This window comes from Electrophorus electricus, chromosome 10 (assembly GCF_013358815.1).
Source record: "Electrophorus electricus isolate fEleEle1 chromosome 10, fEleEle1.pri, whole genome shotgun sequence".
Lineage (NCBI taxonomy): Eukaryota > Metazoa > Chordata > Actinopteri > Gymnotiformes > Gymnotidae > Electrophorus > Electrophorus electricus.
In genome coordinates this window covers 11,809,259-11,828,311 of record NC_049544.1, presented here as the reverse complement: position 1 = coordinate 11,828,311, position 19,053 = coordinate 11,809,259, and the positions used below count along the sequence as shown (strand labels likewise).

General features: G+C 46.8%; 1 protein-coding gene across 1 annotated transcript; it reads right to left on the bottom strand.

Moving 5' to 3' along the window:
• Positions 1-1,816: 1,816 nt before the first annotated feature.
• tgfb2 (transforming growth factor, beta 2) lies at positions 1,817-17,992 on the bottom strand. The gene is made up of 7 exons (XM_027001559.2): positions 16,629-17,992; positions 5,823-5,986; positions 3,993-4,125; positions 3,304-3,414; positions 2,826-2,991; positions 2,597-2,750; positions 1,817-2,318 (listed from the first exon to the last, which is right to left on the bottom strand). Exons 1-7 carry the CDS (start codon positions 16,972-16,974, stop codon positions 2,160-2,162), a joined length of 1,233 nt encoding a protein of 410 aa, XP_026857360.1. The 5' UTR covers positions 16,975-17,992; the 3' UTR covers positions 1,817-2,159.
• Between the last annotated feature and the right edge of the window lie 1,061 nt (positions 17,993-19,053).

The window sequence follows — 19,053 nt, the reverse complement described above, 5'->3', positions numbered from 1 at the left end:
GTCCTGATTCGCCACTCACATCATTAACCCAAGGGTCACACGGGGTAGAAATAACTACAAGGAAAACAAATGGACCAACAAAAGTTGCAAATAAAAAGGTAGAAATAAAATACAGTCAGTGCAATTCTTTGTATCAAAGGATTTATGTTCCTCAGAAGGTAAAACAACATCACAAATCAAAGAAGGGCTTTATTTTTTCATTTGAGTGTGGCACAAAGTTGCCCAGTGGCACTCTGGCCTGCATGGCTGCTCCAGTAACGATTATCTATCCATCCATGTCAAATGCTGCTCCAGGAACAGCTGCACACATGAGTTTCTTACTCTGGTCACATCAGCGAGCTGCAGACATCGTGCTGGACATCTGCTCCACATGCCTCCAGACACTTAGCCAAAACCCTCTCCTGTCGTCCTGCCTAAATCTGACCATTGCCGTGTAACACCCAGCCCTCTCTTCTCAATGACAGCACTTGTGACCCCGCTCTCCGTACCACTCTAATGACATCAACATCATTTTGTCATCTATTCGATTGTTGACATCTCCGTACCTGACCACACCGTGCAATCGGGCTTTCTGGAACACCGGTGTGTTATTTCATGAAAACTCCAAAGAAAACAGCCAAAGGAAAACTGCTGAAGTGCTTGCAACCTCTTCATATCCCTACTAAAAGAGCCTTGCCCTTTAGTATGTGTGTGTGTGTGTGTGTGTGTGTGTGTGTGTGTGTGTGTGAATGTGTGAGACTGTCTTCTAATTGTGACAGGTGTGTATACAGTAAGTTCTGTAGTGTGTATCCATGATTGATTCATATTAAAATTGCATAAACCAAGAGGCAGCTGTTGTATTTAAGTATATTTAAGCAGTCACTCACAGTGTCATCACTGTTATGCTCCCGTCACTTCCAGAACTCATTTTTTAGGATAATCCCAAACACTCGACACGTGGTGAGGCGGGTCTCCCACCTGCTGCATTCCCTCCTCACAGACATGGCTGGCTCCTCAGAGTGCTGCGCATGCTCGCTGGGTGGGAGCAGCCCGGTCAGCCTCGTATTCAGCCCCTGACACGTTGTTCAGATAAGCTATGCTGGGTTCCTTCATGTCTCTCCACACTTTAAAGATCTCACTTCCATCGCTTCACCTCCCTCTCTTTGATCGGGAGAACCCGGTCCCCTCCCCCGCCCACTGACAACACCTACTGAGTGAGTTCATTGGCAACCTCCCAGAACAAAAAAAACAAAACACAAAACAAAAACAAGGACATTAGTACAGGTTTGAGGGATGAATAGGTACAGAAATGACAGAAGGAAAGCAGGGTTTACTGGAACTGCTAACTGAAACATGGGATTCTCTCCTCTACTACTTCACATGTAGACACTTAATCATGAACTTCCAGTGTTTGCCATACTCATGTCCTGCTGTGATGAGTGTGTGAGATGAGATGTGCTGACAGGGCCATTTTTCCCAGCACACACATGCATGAACATACACACACACACACACACACACACACACACACACACACACACACACACACACACACACACACACGCACGCACGCGCACACGCACACGCACGCACGCACACGCACACACGCACACACACACACGCACACGCACACACGCACACACACGCACACACGCACACACGCACGCACGCACGCACACGCACACACGCGGGCACACGCACACATGCGGGCACACGCACACACACGCACGCACACGCGCGCACACACGCATGCACACACACACGCACACACACACACACACACATGCACACACAACATACACAGGCAAATACATATGAGCACACACACACGCACACACACACACACACACGCGTGCGCGCGCGCACACACACACACACACACACACACACACACACACACACACATACACAAGTGCAAAGGCACCAACTCTGCATCTGTGCTGGAGTATGCTCACTCTGAATGTATTTGCTAGATTTAGGAAACATGTATTTCTATTCTATGACACCCTGCCTGCACAGCACATTCATTACCTATGTGAGCAAGAAGAGTTTGCGATTGTACTTAAATGACAATATGTATGCTGTATGTGTGCTGTATGTGTTTTGTGCGTGCGTGTGTGTGTGTGTATGTATGTGCATGTGTGTGTGTGCGTGCATTTGTTTGCAGCTGTAGCCAGTTCCTAGCTGCATTTGCAGGACTTGACAATCATGTTGGAAAGCTGCTCAATTTTGGGGGTCTTGCCAATGAAGTAAAGGATAGTGAGAGGCTCCAGGTCTTGAGATACACAGCACGGAGAGGCAGATGCTTCAGGATTGATGGTGTTATACAACCCAAGGACCTTGGAGAGAATAGAGGAGATGCTATTACCACTATGTCCATTACAGCCAATGTGGTTTTCATTTTTCTACTTTCATTGTCCACTTCTATTATACTTACTTACTATTAAGTAAGTATATACTTACTATACTTACTTCATATACTTACTATATACTTACTATTTTATTGTGTATTATTTTATAAGGCTCTACTGAAAATGAGAGCTTGGTCTCAGCTTTGTCCAAATATATAAATGGATGAAAAAGTGGTGTCAGGATCTGAAGCTGTGGCACTTCCCACCTTGCTGTGCTGGGTGTCGGCGCTCCACAGATAGGGACACGCTCCTGCGCAGAAGTTGGCATTGTAGCCCTTTGGCTCGTGGATCCACCTCCAGCCCAGGTCCTTCTTGAAGTCGATGTAGAGTGAACGCAGGCAGCAGTTGTCCTGGACATTCCTGTGGAACGCAAGAGCTGATTTACGACATTGTCCGGGACGCATGTGTGGCGGCAGCCGGTGGGGGGGGGCTCACCTGGAGCAGAAGGCAGCGTCCAGGGCACGCTTCTGTCTGTGGCTCTTGTGCTGTGACTCTAGGCGGTAGGAGGGGAGCAGCATCAGCAGGAGATGGGGGGCCTGACCACTGTGACGGCGCCTTTTGATCTTCACCTCTCCGCCGGGGATGAAGCTGTCGTCAATCCCTGCCGAGCGGCACCCAGACCAATTGGTCAGTGAAGCCAAGGTCCCAAAACTGAACTCAGGGCCACGGAGTTGTTACATATGCACATTGGAACAGTCATGTGATTTATCATAAGGTTTCAAAGATTAGGTGCACTGGGGTGACATATGAGCAAGTATGCAGAAAATCTGCAGAAGTTTCTTATTACAGAGTTGGAAACCTCTAACCGATAAAGTCAGCGCAAAAACCCAATGAACTCTGCATAAAAACATGGCCAATTTTCCCTCTGCCCCCTCCTTTTGACCCATGCATGTGTTCCCACACCCCAACCCACCTGCAAAGCGGGCCTCCAGTTCCTCGCTCTTGTTCGGAATGATGTAATTATTTGACGGCACAAATGTGCAGCAGGGACAGTGCAGGCTGATCTTGAATCCATTGTTTCTGTCTGGGGTGGGGGCAGAGAGAGTGAGCTTAGCTTGCCTGGTTTACTGCAGATCGATGAGCCGCGGTCTGGAGCTGGCGCAGGCCGCGGGGTGAGTACGGGGTGAGTTCAGATTGAGTTCGGGGTGAGTTTATGCAGGCCGCGGGGTGAGTACGGGGTGAGTTCAGATTGAGTTCGGGGTGAGTTTATGCAGGCCGTGGAGTGAGTACAGGGTGAGTTGGTTGCAGGCTGCCGCACGGTGAGTACGGGGTGTACTCCTTTCCTGGGTCACAGCCACCAGCCTCAACTCACCCATATTACAACCAAGGGAATAGTGCTGACCAACTCCATCTACACTCACTGCTCTCTCTCTCGCACTGGGTAGTCCTGACGGTAGTCCTCTGTTATTACTAAACGCAATGTGTATGCACAGAATATTGCATGGGCTTTCATTTTCAGGCAAATGCTTTTTAATTTGATTAGTGTACTGGGTAACTGTTCAACAAAACCACCTGAAATACGCTTGATTTCTCTACTTTGAAAATAATCTAATGCATTCTCTCTCTCTCTCTCTCTCTCTCTCTCTCTCTCTCTCCCCTTACCTCTGTGCAGTAGCCACTCGCTGACCGCCTCAGTTACATCGAAGGACAGCCATTCCCCTTCCGTGCGCGTGCGCACAACCTTGCTGTCGATGTAGCGTTGTGTGGGGGACGTGAGCTCCTTATGGCCCAGGATCTAGCAGGAAGAATGGGCAGCAGTTCACCACCGACACTTCACCACTTCCAACCCCTGTGACATTTACATTTACGGCATTTAGCTGACACTTTTATCCAAAGCAACTTACAATTATGACTGAATTGAGGGTTAAGGGCCTTGCTCAGTGGCCCCACAGTAGCAATTAAGTAGTTGTGGGGACTGAACTGGCAACCTTCCGATTACTAGTACCGTAACCCCAGAGCTACCACTGTCACAGTGCATGGACAATTTAGGCCCAGCGCTTAAAGCTCTTGCTGGTCACGCACAGTTCAGCCATGCAGCTTTGTTGAAGATCGATTCTACCTTCCCTGTGCCTCAGTATATATACATCCTCTTCCCCCCCACTCCTCCCCCACACTTCCCCCCTCCCATGTGAGTGACTCCCAGATCGATTAGCCAGGTCTGTAGAGAAAAAAAAAGCCTGGAGGAGCTGCACTGGCGGAAACAGATGCTGGCCGGAGCGCGCTGTTATTGCTCTGTCCTCCGTGGCTGTGTGTTTACGTTGGACCATGCACTCCTTAATGTGTAAAACACTGCTCGGCCTGCAACACGCCGCACAACTCGGCTCGCCTGGCCTGGCCTCATCTCCACGGTGAGCGTGAGACATGAGGCTCGTGTTTGGCCTCCGTGGCCCAAAGCGTGCTCACTGGAGACCGGAGGAGTCCACGGCCTCACTACAAGCCACCGAAAGAGGAACCAGGAGGAGCTCCTTCCCATAAACCCATGGAACAGCTGTGCTTTGGGATGTGTAATGTGCTTAGAACACTGCATACGCTGTGATACCATAAAGCTCACTGGGAAGATGTAAAGCCTCACAAATTTGTGCAGAGAACTACTCGTATCGGATATGAGCTAGCGAAGGAGGAAGGGATAAAGAATCATGGCGCCAAAATGCAAGATAGATTTACCCTGCCAGCTCCCACCAAGGAGATTCCTCTTTATGAAGCTGGAAACCGCTTCTGGTTTAATCTGAAACAGACTGTCTTTTTTTTAATCTATTTCTTAAAGCTTTCCAGAGCAAAGATGTCCTAAAGTGTGTGCTATAGTGAGAAAAATAGGCTTTGGGATGAATAAGCACAGTGCAGGCTAACATCAGTCAGCGAATTCAAATCTGATGTAAACGCTCTCTTGTAGTACATACATCACTGTAATCTGTGTGTTAGTGAGAGCGAAGCCAGGCTTAGCCGGGGTTTACGGCACCTGTCACGGCTGCCGCTGGGCATAATTGGTCCTGCGGGGAGTGTGCGGGACAGGGGCAGGACGCGAGAGGGCGTCAGGCGGCCACGGACCCTCTGCCCTCTCAATCACAACAACGCATTCTAATGCATTCTTGTTTCTCTGCAAGCATAAAGCGAGAGCGGAGCGGTGCGGCAGCTCATGGCCACAGCCTGCTGCTCCCTCTACGCAAATAAAACAGCCAACAGGAAACACGTCGGGAGACAGAGCGGTGATATTTTTGGTTGAATATTTGTGTGTGTGTGTGTGTGTGTGTGTGTGTGTGTGTGTGTGTGTGTGTGTCTGGTCTTGGCTGAAAGGTTTGGCGGCGAGGTGCTAGTCCTGTACAGATGGTGCTGCAGATGGAAGAAGCTGTGCAGTTTATGTACAGGACCATCACTGGCTGGCCGGGAAGCCGAGAGCAGGATGGGATCTGCGTGAGCCTAATGCGGATAGTTCACCTGGTAGAGCTCGATGCGCTGCTCAGAGACACGAGCCTTCGGACTCTGCAGTCTGAAGATCCTCAGTTCGGCCTTCACCAGGTTGGAGGCGTTCTTCTCCAACGAGCTCACGTCAAACCTGAGCCGCCGGAAGTAGGGGTTGTAGTGGGTTGCAGAGATGACATCTGCAGGGCATAGGCAACTCTGTCACTGGCAGGTCAAAGCCATCGTTACTGGGCATGCAGGGCAGAGATGCCAATAATATCACCACATATTTTTTAGGATCTTGGCAGTGCTTTCACTAGTAATTGCAAGCTACTGCCAAATGATTGGGGTTACAGGAAAAGCCATATGGTGGATGTCTCACAGTGTTCCACAAGACTTCTGGGCTACACGTGTAGTACATATCTCATCAGATATGTAAACAAGGGTTAGTTGGAGGATGCTGGACCTGATGTTAGAGAGCCTGATTAATAACACCTGAGCATAAATCATAGGAATTCGAAAGTAAGAACCAAGATGTGGTGTTGCACACATATTTTGACATGACACATTAGCAATAGCGATAAGCACTTTTCTCAGACAGAGGCTAATGAACAGGTCATGATCCTGTGTCCCAAAAAATAAATCCCTGAGAAATGGATGCTTTAGTAAACAAATCAGAGGCAGCTGGGCTAGGGCCCCACTCCATATGGTGCCTGTACGAGTGCAGTAGTACAGCAACACTCACGTACTACTCTAAACCATGTGTGAGTGTGGCGTGCTTTGACAAGACCCTGTACGCTGTGTAGCAACACTGCATGCCCTCGGCATATGGTGAATGCTATGGAAAATGGAAGCACAAGTAGCAAGCAGCACCAGCAGCCTGAGAGATCATACGGCAATTTCCCAGGATGGCTGAACCCTGGAATGCCTCTAGCCACACTTTAACCCACTCGGTGTGTGTGCCTCATGTGCAAGTGCAGAGAGCAGGCACGTGTGCAGCGGCATGGGTTAGTGCGAATATGCTCAGAGTTACAGGACCAGGCCCCGAGCCCCAAATTGATGGCAGTTAGGGTGAGCAGAAGCCAGGGATTAGTGAGCTGTGCTGGTTTGTTTAAAGACCCTACACAAGCAGGACATCCGTCCAGAGGAGAGACAGGGAGGAAGAGGACTTAACAGCAGCTCCTGCTGCCAGCACGGCTGAGAGGATGATCAGGGCCTTTGAGGAAAACCATTTAGCAAAGTGTGTGTGTGTGTGTGGGGGGGGGCAGTGGGGGCTTATGGTTGTCAAACTGCCAAAGACTGTTGGACAATGTGTTTTGAGGTGTACAGTTTGGTCGTGATTTCTGGTTTAGTGGTATCTAGTCACTCTGTTAATTACATGGAAGTTCAATCTATGTAACCACCATGATGCAAAGTACTGAAGATCTACTATAGTCTAACCCAAGTTGATCTCTTCTTCCCCCTCTCTCCCTCATACAGACAATCATGGTGACAGAGCCAATACTAACTTTTCACTGTATGACCGGGAGGACAGACGGGCCAAGACTAGCGAAGCTCTCGCTAGCTTCTCTCCCATCACAGGCAAAAAAAGTCACACATCAAGCCTGCAGTGGCCCTGCTTAAAGAGCTCAGTTTCCATAAACTTCTTTCCAGCATCCTGCCTCTATGAATGATTCTGCTGTGCTCCACTCCACACTGGAGGCTTTGAGCTGAGAGCTGAGCACATCGCTAGAGTGAACACACGCCATTCTTTGTTTACACTCAAATTACATCACACATGCGCATACGTGTGCCTCCGCTGCTGCGCTGAGAAGATGAAGTCTTTAATCCTAATATATTACGATTTTCCTGTGACACTTCGATCCGCTGGGAAATTTGGGCTGATTCAGTAAGCAAACCGCTGACTTACTGAGGCTCAGTAGCAAAGAGGGAGAGTCAAACCGCGCTGCTGCTGATTTATATGAACGTGACAGGAAAATGATCCACCAAGAGTTGCACCACTGTGGTCTGAGCCCACGCTGGCCGTGCCTCAGAGTGAACACACTCTAGCCGTGCCTGTGTGAATGCACGCTGAACACACGCTAGCCGTTCCTTAGAGTAGCATTCAGATGCGCTGCCGTGAGGTCAGATAAAGCGATGTGCGCATACTATGGTGGGGGGTTCACACTGTCTTGTGGTATTAAACAAAATATATGACAGGGAGGAGAGGCACTATAAGAAAGCCGAGAAAGCAGATTCTTTCAGTACTCATCATTTAGCACCCTTTGCGGTCCTTAGACTTGCCAGTTTATTAACCCCTAGCATTTCACAGCACTGGTTTTATGATTAAGTGGTTAGCACACTTTTTTAAAGATTCTAGTACAGAGTGTTGGCTCACTGGTTTACTGGTTTTCATTGCCTTGTAGCTCCATTTGTAAATCTGAAGCTGGAACTTGCCAAAATCGAACCACTGCACCACTGTTCGATTTTGCAATAGAAGGGGTGAGCCTATAATTTTCAGAACACATCTAGACTTGCAGCACTATCTAGCATCTGGAGCATGCTGGAAATACAAGCCAGTCCTTTTGAATCTAGTGGATCAAAAGGTTTATACAGGCAGTAAAAATCATTCTTCATGGTGAATACCACCAAATCCGATTCACTCCTTTCATAAGGTTACACAAAATGACCCTGCCATGCAGAACTCAAAGGCATGGCCTTCCAGATGTTCCTCTGGAAATATCAGACATGTATAGCCATAACACAACATAATCACCATCAAACAGATTTGCAAAGTTGTCAGAACAGTGACAATAATTATTTCAAACAGACATATGTAGGACATTCTGTCATTTGCACATGAGCTCTGTTAGCATTCCTCCCTGTAAACCGCTTAATCTCAGGACATTATAACCATTTGGCTAATTGTTCCTGAATGGCTTCCTGAGTGAACAGTTCTCATGATGAATGGCCGGGGGACTTGCATTTTCAGTCATTGAGCAGTCACTTCCTTCCTGGAAGAGAAAGAGGAATCACATGTCTTTCCTTCCTCTTCTTGCTGAGCTTGGAGCTGGCAGTGGTGGTGGAGGACCTGACTCCACCAGATCCTCCACCAACACCTCTCCACACCATCAACCACCCGCACACACATCATTCAGCCCACACTCCATCAGCTCCTCCACCCACACCCAGATCACTCATCCCACACTCCACACTGCTCCACCAACACCTCTCCACACCATCAACCACCCGCACACACATCATTCAGCCCACACTCCATCAGCTCCTCCACCCACACCCAGATCACTCATCCCACACTCCACACTGCTCCACCAACACCTCTCCGCACCATACACCCTCCACATGGCCCACACTTCTTTTACACTGCTCATATGTAGGGCATTGTTTATGTCATTTAACAAACTCTAGCACTTATTGTTTATAGCACTTATCATTGTTTAAGATAGACCTTATGTATTTTGCACTTCTAGGTATCAGCATTCATCCCTGTATTCTACAGTATTCTAGTTCATTGGTATGTTTAATTCTAACCTACTGTACTGTACTAGGATATATTCTGAGTAAATGACAAAGCACTTTTGTAAGTCGCTCTGGATAAGAGCGTCTGCTAAATGCCATAAATGTAAATGTACATGTAAATACCAATGCAGGCATGCAAATGTCCACGAGGACCTGACTGAGTTCTCGCCTTCCCGCAGGTTAAATGTGCCCTAATGGAAGAGCTGTTTAACCCGGATATCTTGAAGTTATTACAAAAGCTAAACAAGCTTTTGCTCCAGTCCTCTGGAGCCAAGCTCCTAATCTGTGCTGGTGCGGATTCTCACTTATCAGGGAGCTGTGCCAAAAGTTCACTCTCAGTGTCCTTTGCTCCTCCCTGACCTCAGATTGGTTTCCTGTACCATGGATTCATTCCAGTGCTTCCTGTTCAACACGAGTACGTGTGTTGGAAGGCTGGCGTGCTTTCCTCAGTGACAGGCCCGTCTGTCCGTGAGCAGGCAAGGCATATATAACCACTGTTGCTGAGCAGGTCTTTCATCTCAGCAGGTCTTCCTGAAATGCACAGCTCCAAGGGTGTTTAATGGGGAGATGAGATGACATTCAGATAAGATTACTCGCACGTGCATAGGCACACAGGTATACACACAGAAACACACACACACACACACATTATTATTATTTGTTTTAACAATAAAATTTTTCACAAGCATGTTTTTGGGTCTATAAATTAGACCTCAAACTTGTCTGGAACCCTTCACCCTCCTCTGGGGCCATCTGGTCTTCACAAGTGTACACATGAATGCATATATGCATACACACACATACAGGCAAACACACAATTTCAACCTGCTGTGTAAAATATTTTGATGATATACATTTTAGTTAGTTATAGAAACATAGAGAATGGCATGTGGCTTCAATGAAAATATGACAAAAGGACTATTAAAACACTGAAAAAAAAGATCCCAAAATTTGCACAAATAAAAAAAAAAAGAAACCTTTGCAGGTTTGGAGAAATTAGCAGATGTAACTGTTTGCTACCTCAGAGGCATTTTTATTGCTTGAAACTGACACCAAATATTGGGAGTGCAAAGCTAGGAGCTCCAGGACAACGAGTAGGGGGAAAGAATTTGACCTACTTTCCAACATTTCTCACTTCTGTAAGATGCGCTCTTGGATTCCCCTGAATCCTCCACTAAAGGACGCTCCATTCCTGCCTCCTCACACTTTTGCAAGGGCCGGAGGGGGAGGAGAAGGTGAAAGTGTGGGAGTGCGGGGGAGTGCGTGGGAGTGCGTGGGAGTGCGGGGGAGTGTGTGGGAGTGCGGGGGAGTGCGTGGGAGTGCGTGGGAGTGCGTGGGAGTGCGCGCAGCTACGCTGAGGTAGTGTGGCACTGTAGGCCTCGGGGCCTGCTCCTCTCCTGTCAGTTATGAAGCAAGTGTGGAGAGTAGGAGGGTCAAGGTCAGGGCCAAGGGTCAAGGTCAGGGCCTAGGGAGCTGGAAAAGAAACGAGGCCCGCCCAAGAGAGCAGGAATGCGAGTGGATTAGTGGGAGCAATAGGGAAGAGAGTCGGGACGGATAGCTAGCAGTGGCAGGGAAGGACTGGAGAGAGCACAGAGGGTCATGGAGAGAGGGGACAGATGAAGACAGAGAGAGGCTGAATGGGAGACAGAAGAGGGCTCTCGTCTGCGTCCCCACAGATGCCTCTGTCTAACCACTCACCTGCCAATGGCAAATTGAAAACAACTCCGCACATAATCCCTAGGAACTAAAAATACATGACACTTTGAAGGGCCATCCATGAAGCCCTGTCAGTCTACACACGATTCCTTCCCAGCAACAGTCTAACACACACACACACACACACACACGCACACCCCAAACACAATGGCAATGGAGGAAGGAGCAGCAGGAAAAGTGGAAGAGACTGTTGTCATGCTGGCACTCTGCACATGGTTCCTTTCAACTGTTGTATGGCAACCAGAAAACTAGGAACCGTGATGAATAACTTTCTCAGTGACCCTGTTAAAGCCAGTGGACTCTGACACACACAGGATTTAAACCTTTGTCAAATTTCAAAGTCAAGGGTTATCATGCCTTACTTATAATCTGTAAAGTAACAAAAACAATGATAAAGACGGACTTAAATTCGTACAGTGATAACTCTCCCTGTCCCTCTGTGCTATCTGCCTTATAATGTGCTCTGCTCTCACACAGAGAACTTTGAAATCATCATAGAGGTCAACAAGAATGCAGGCTAGTCATTCGCCGATTCTTTCAAAAGGCCTTCTCGCTGCAGTTTCCTCTATGTTCCACTCCATGACTCTTTGGCAGAGCCCTGCGTAGTGTCCTGGCCCCGGAGCATCCGTCCTGTCCAGCCACGCCGCTCCAACCCTGCAGGGAGAGATGGGCTGGGGATCTGTTTCCCACACTGTGCTTCACTTGTGTTAGAATATCATATTACGTGGGACCTGTGCTCAAGCTGTAAACAGAATAAAAGCGTTGGAGGAAAAGTTGTTATTCTTCTCTCTCTCTCTCTCTCTCTCTCTCTCTCTCTCTCTCTCTCTCTCTCTCTCTCTCTCTCTCTCTCTCTCTCTCTCTCTCTCTCTCTCTCTCTCTCTCTCTCTCTCTCTCTCTCTCTCTCTCTCCTGTTACGCAACAGAGCTGGGACATTGGAGAAACTGCAGTGTGTCCAGGTCTTGCGTAAGTTTACTGAGCCCCGCTTTTCAACAACAACCCCACCATACACCGCCCCTGAAGCCCATGAACTGCTTCCTCACCTTCTACAGAGAGGAATAAAGAGGGAAAGAGAGAGACACAGAGAGTGATGCAAAGAGATAGAGACAGACAGAGAGAGATGGTAGTTTTTGATTTTAATAACGGCACTTAACCCAGGGCTTTGTGACCAGGATGTTCTTAATAAAGCAGTCAGTATTTCCGCATGCAAAAGGATAAACTGGCACTTGAGTATTGTTCAGATTTGGCACAAATAATTCTTCACAACAGCAACACACACACACACACACACACACACACACACTCCATGGACATGGAGCTGCAGACTGGAGGTTGTATGACTGGAACCAGAGCCAGCACATTTCAGTATGCGCAACCCAACACTCCCAAGGAAGAGCAGCTCCCCAAGCGCAGAGTGGCAGATCAAATGCAGTTGTTGGCTGTGTGTCCCCCATTACACTCCCCAGGCCTGTGTAAATAAAATGTTATCACATGCTCTTTCCTTCCTCATGGGTTTCTGCAGATCAAACTCTATTTGCTTCCACCGACGCACTGATGTCCCACAGATGCGTCAAGCTAGCGGCCCACGTGGCAGGGGAGGCTCACTCCATATGCAGGCTCGTGCGGCCATGCTCGGGCCCGCGACCCCCTCGGCCCTCGGGCTGGCCCGGGCTGGGCCATTTCAGGGAAAGCCCCTCTGCACCGCAGTGTTTATTTACACAGCGAGAGGCGAGAGGGGATCAAGTGTTCTCTCGCAGCCACCAAGCCAAATCTGTCATGCACACGCATCAGCCTTCGCTAAGCTGCACAAACACGGACACACTTCAAGCTCTCTGCCTCACATAGGCAGGCACACACGGAAACAGCTCTGAGCTGTGTCTTTATGCTTTCCTGTGTGTATAAATATCACTAAATGCCTGTAATATAGTACCACGACAGCATTACTAACCAGTGTGAATTCATAAAAAAGCATAACAAATGCTTTGGCTCATGGCAAAAGATTTAACAAATTACTAAACATCAAGTGAAAATACTCTCGTGTCATATGGAGAATATGGAGAATCAGCAGACAGTTAGGTTATGGCTCTGGCTTCAGACATGTTCCACAGTGCAGGTCAGTTGTCCTGCTTGCTCGTGGTCATCGCTACTCTGCAGAGGAGCTGCTGATGTCTCCTTTACCACAAAGCCTTTTGCTTGGAGCCCGTCTCACATGTTCTACCTCACTGTACGACGTGATGTACCAACCTCACAATGCACATGATCGACTTATTTACATCCATGCACACGCACAGTGTTTATAGACCACAATAACACAATAAACAGTGTCTATGAAACTTTTTTAAATTTGCTAATTCTGCATGGTTGTAATGTAACATTTGGTGTGGTCTCATTGAATAAGATATACAACTACAAGATAGGCACTGAGATATCATATTATTCATCTAATCTGACATACTGAAATATGTTCATGGCTGTGGTTGTATAAATGATCCATTATGCTGTCTTACCATGACGTGTTATAGTACATGCTTGGCGCCACATGTTGATTAATGGAGGCAGATAAATAGAGCCATTTACCATGAGTCATTCATTTTAAGAGCTGATTACTGAGTTGATTCCTTTTTTTTTTAGATTTACAATAAAACTTTGCCTATTAGCGTTCCATAAACACCTGCAATATTTAGAAAGATTTAGATGGGTGAACACTGAAAATAACTTAATGAAATTAGATTTCATGCAGAGTGAGGAATGCATTTCAGAATAGAATAATGAATCAAATTTATATCTGAGTGAATAAAATCTACCCCATATTGTTTTCATGAATGTCTACTCCATATTGTTTGTGTTTATCTGTTTAGAGCCTTAGGTTTATACATATATTATGGCAATTGTTGGCCTTATAAAATTTGACTCATTGCTTTTAGTAAGGACTCAGTTTTGAGCAATCTGGGTACAACGTAGCATGTCCTTAAATATGTTCATCTTTTGTGCTTTCGAAAGAGTTCAAGCACAACATGGCTTTGCAGATATTTGATCATCCATTTGGAAGTGCTCTTAACAGGTCAGTGCTGTTAAGTGCCTACTTTTGCCTCTTTAATACACTAAGCTGCAAAATAAACCATTCCATTCGATTGTTCATGCTTCCTTCTTTCGGGCAATTGTATCACAGGCAAGTAATGTTATATAATGCCAACAGACTACCTTTCTGACTTTTCAAATATTAGCAACAACCTTCAGCAGCTTTCCACAAGTGCACATACTAATGAAACATACTCGACTTGCACCACCCCCATCAAATGACTGCAACCTAAAACATTTGCAAGTCCTGCATGTGCATACACACTGGTAGCGTTGTGTTCATCTGCACATTGAGCTACCACAAGGGAACTCTGTACTTGGCTACAAGACACATGCATTTACTAACATGTGGCCAGAGTCATGGTATGCTAGCATTTATGCATGTGTGGACATTTAATAGCTCGGCACATGCACCGGAGAAACACAGCTGACCGAGTGTACGCCACATTACATTTAACGGCTGCTCCTGCAGGATCCCACGGTGTCTTTGTGGATGTCTGAACTTCCCATTTTGCCTCTGAAATATATGGCATAATAATGCATCTTTCACCGTGTGTTGGGAAATGCATTTGTAGCAGAGTAGCACAATGTGCTTTATGTGGCACCTATTCAAAATCCCTTAAACAGATATTGCTGAATGTTCCTAAAAGAAACTAAAGCTGTAAACAGAGCCGTTTTTATAACGATTATCTTATGATATAGCTAATTGTTCTGCATCGCGTATACAGATAAGACTGTATGTGCTAGATAAAAATGCATGTTCTTCTGAAAGGAGGTGTCATGAGTGCAGGGAGGTAGCGCCTGGGCGGGAGCAGAGGTGTGGAGAGGGAGAAGGGTGTGAGGAAGGGGTAAGCCTCTTTGGTGACTACCACTCCACAGCCCTGCAGCAGTGACTCTCTGTCTGGAATTTTCCATGGCGCATGTGGCGTGGAGGAGCACAGTGCAGCGTATATGTGCACAGCTTCCACTGAACTTCTGTTGAAATGGTGTTACGTGGACCTGACAGCTCTTTAGCTGAATTCCTCTGCAATACTCTCTCTCTCTTATTCTCTCTCTCTCTCTCTCTCTCTCTCTCTCTCTCGCTCTCTCTCTCTCTCTCTCTCACTCTCTCTATCCCTGCGTTTTTGTACTCCTTCCAGCGCCGTGCCCCACGGTGCTGTGTGTGACTACTCCCTGGCACCCAACCAAATAAGGCCCATACCCTCTACATTTCCGTGACCCTGTGTGAGTGAGTGAGTGAATCAGAGAGCTAGTGAGTAAGGGAGCTGGTTAACACAGAAGACCAGACACAGGCACTTGTTCATGACTGGGGGAACAAGTGACAGCCATACATGAAAGTGAGCTCAGTTCTCCCTTTCGTAGTCATCTCTTCTTCCACTCAGGTCAGAAAAACGGATTAATAAGAATGAATTCTAAAATAATCTCATTCTTTTCTCCGTCTGCTGACAGTATTATGTATACGCCAAAAATACCTTCCAGCCTGAAGGTGGCACTGAGCCAAATCTATTCATGTTTAGGGTATTTATTCAATGGGCAGGGCCAAGGATAATATTTAATGTGAAATATACCTTGCGGGGGCATATAAAATATCACATATTTATTTTTCCTTCATGCTATATACCCACATTTGATCTGTGAGAGGAAAACAATTTGAGAATTAATGGCACAATAAGGGCATTCAGTGTCATTTTGCTTACACAGCCATGACTTTAAAAACACGAATGCATTAATGTCCACAGCAGGTCTGTGTAGGTATACAGTGGCTTATTATTCCAATCTGTGTGTGTGTGTGTGTGTGTGTGTGTGTGTGTGTGTGTGTGTGTGTGTGTGTGTGTGTGTGTGTGTGTGTGGAAGGGGGTCCATTTAAATAAGCAGGTATACTAGAGGTATGACTAAAACAATGTTGTGGGAATGAAAAACGTTTAGACAACCCAACTCAGGAACGTGGTCTGTCATAGCGGAGATCACTCTTGGTTTTGTTATCAAACCAAAATAACTAGCTTATGTGCCATCTCTGTGAACTAACAGAAATCAGACAATGCGTGCCATGCACCGTTCATAGCATCTTAAGAAAGTCTTCGTGTAAAGGCTCATACAGAATTAAAGAAATATTAGAAACTGCATGTTCTTCTTTGCCCCAATCAGAGAACGTGTTAACACAATAAATATGTCCTGTCCTCGCAAAAGATTAATGCGTGAACGGGCACGTACATCTTTAAAGTAACATTTAGGAGAGGATGTCAAATGCGAAAACACGCGCTGAGCACACTGTCTGCGATGGGTCATCGTCTAACAAACAACAGCTTCTCAAAACGTGTGCATGTGGGTGAAATGGTTCCACCTCTCATATGAAGTTCGTATCAGGCAACAAAGCTATAGGCATGCTGCGTATTCATAACCTGCCTGATAAAAGGCTACTCAGAAAACTCAAATTTCACAGACTTGTACACTATTAAAAACAAAACAAAACAAACAAACAAAAAACAATAGCTATCCAAACTAAGCACCAAATACCTCTTCATGAAAACTTACTTTCGGCAGGATAGAAGGGATGCATGTCAATTTTGTGCACCTCCTTTGCATAATATTCCTCTTCGCTGCGCTGCCGTTCGCAGGTCGCCGCCCGTTCGTTGGCTTTTTCCTGCAACAGGTCCCGTGTACTGTTATAGATGGCGATGATGTCCCGGGACACTTCTTCGGGCTCCGGGTATTCCTCTGGTGGATTTGTCAGTTTGAGTTTACTGAGAATCTGACCACGAATGGCCTCGATTCGCTTCTTCATAAACTGATCCATGTCCAGCGTGCTACATGTAGATAAACTGAGAGCCACAGTGACTAAATCCAAGGTCAGAAAAAGACTTAAAATGAAGAAGTTCATTTTTGTGGTAGATATATCGCTACCAGAATGGTCTTAACAGTTTTCAAAGAATATTGCTGCGGTAGATATCTGGATTAAATTAAGCGAAACACACCGATTTCGAAAAAATAACACGATAAATGCATTTTGTATAGTCAAATTTTCGCGATCAAGGTTAAAGTTCGTTTGTGGCTTAAGCACGTTTAAACATTCCCTATCATGAATTACCTATGTTTACTTTGTACCTGTAAATCCATTCGGCGTGACAACTTTGAAAGTTGTTAAATGATGAAAAATCCGTTATGCAGAGAAAGAATTGCTGGCAGTATAAATATTATCTTCATTCCACGCACCAAATCGAAGTGCACATTTATCTTCGGCAAAAGTTATAAATCTGAGTACAGTGCAATAAACAAAGTGGCCATCTAATGTCTTGAAAACGTTCTTTAACTAAAGGGGCAAAACAAATCACAGCCAACTAGCGACGCGATCTCCAGTTGTTCAGCACAGACGTGTAGCCTGCGGGTTAGCGCACACCTCCACCGCATCAGAGCGCCGCGAGCGTTCCGCAGACGGCGCAAGCACGCCTTTCACGTCCCACTATCTGACTCTGAACCTCGAGAGGTCTTCTCACACGTGCATTGCCCGACGCGCACAGCACCGACTGCTGGGGTTCACCCGTGGTGGCATACGTTAGGTGCCACGAGATATAAAACCTAATAAACGCAACGGCTCTGAGCTGAAAAACTGACGGTCTAAATGAAAGAGACGAAAACTGTTATCAGGCGAGACGGTTATTTTCCTTTATGGCAACGGAAGACCGTGGATGCGCGTCTCCATCCCCTCTTGTGGAAAAAAAACCCAACGCGAAATTCACAGTCCCTCTGCGCTGACGAATGCCAGTACACAACATCTCCCAACTACCGGCCGGAGAGAGAGATTTATAAAGCGCGAGCCTCACCACGTGCTCTCGTACTTTTTCAAATTGAGGCTGCGGCCGTCACGTTTAGAACGCGAGACCACTCCAACCCACAGAGCGATTTATTGTAAATATTTCAGCGTGCCCATCGAGACATTGCAGAGGGTTACTTCTCACCGCACTGCTACGGGGTCCTAATGCCGCCCAGCCGAACCTTACAACTACAAAGTGCATGAACACAGCCAAAAGGGTTTATAATTTACATATTATTATAATTTATAATAAGTTTGCAATAATTATTGGGGCCCTCATGAGGGACATGTATAGGCAAATGAGCTGTTAAAGACCTTTAGAATTGTTCTGGTTGCCTTTCAGGTGTGTTAGGTAGTGGAGCTGAGCCTTTCTCTCTCATGGCTCTAGGTGTAAAGAGTGAGTCCCATGTTCCAGTTCCTTGTCTGATTTATACTTAAACTCCACAAAGCCCTGATTTTTTTTATCTTATCATTTGCCAAAGCACCAAGACTACAGCAATCCATCAGCTATGACAGGCTGTCAGAAGTGTACTGACCGCCCAGTCCCCTGGTGCGAACCAGATGTGGTCCCTAAATCAGTATCCACATGGGCAGATGTGTGGAGGAGAAAGGCTTTAACAGAGCATGTTAGAGGAGTGGGGGATGCTTCCATATTAAACATGATGCCCAGTAAGCGGTTTACAATTGCAGAGCCTCTGCCACTTGCTCCATCTCAAACGAACCCAGGCTGACCTACAGGGGTGAGTCGCTCTAATGCAGAGACACACCAGCTCAGGACCAAGGAGAGAGAACCTGGGAAGACTGAGAGGACGCATTCTGAGGCTGCATGTCAACACGATCAGGGGAAGGCTGGCATTCCTAAGTGAAAGGGAACCCCATTGCCGTGACGGATGGCCATCTTACGTGGCGAGACGGGTCAGCCGGAACGCAGCGCTGTGCCCTCTCTGGACGATAAGGCCCTGGGCAAATATTGCCATTCAGTGTGTGAACAGAGGCTGCCTGGAGATGAGAAAGGCGGAAAGGACTGAAAAAGAAGTGGCCATTCCTGCACGGCTGCTCTCTAAAAGGGCACACAGAGATGAATTTCTCGGCAACCGTCCCACCGAGGCATGCACACACACAGGCTTCGGCTCAACTCACAGAACACCA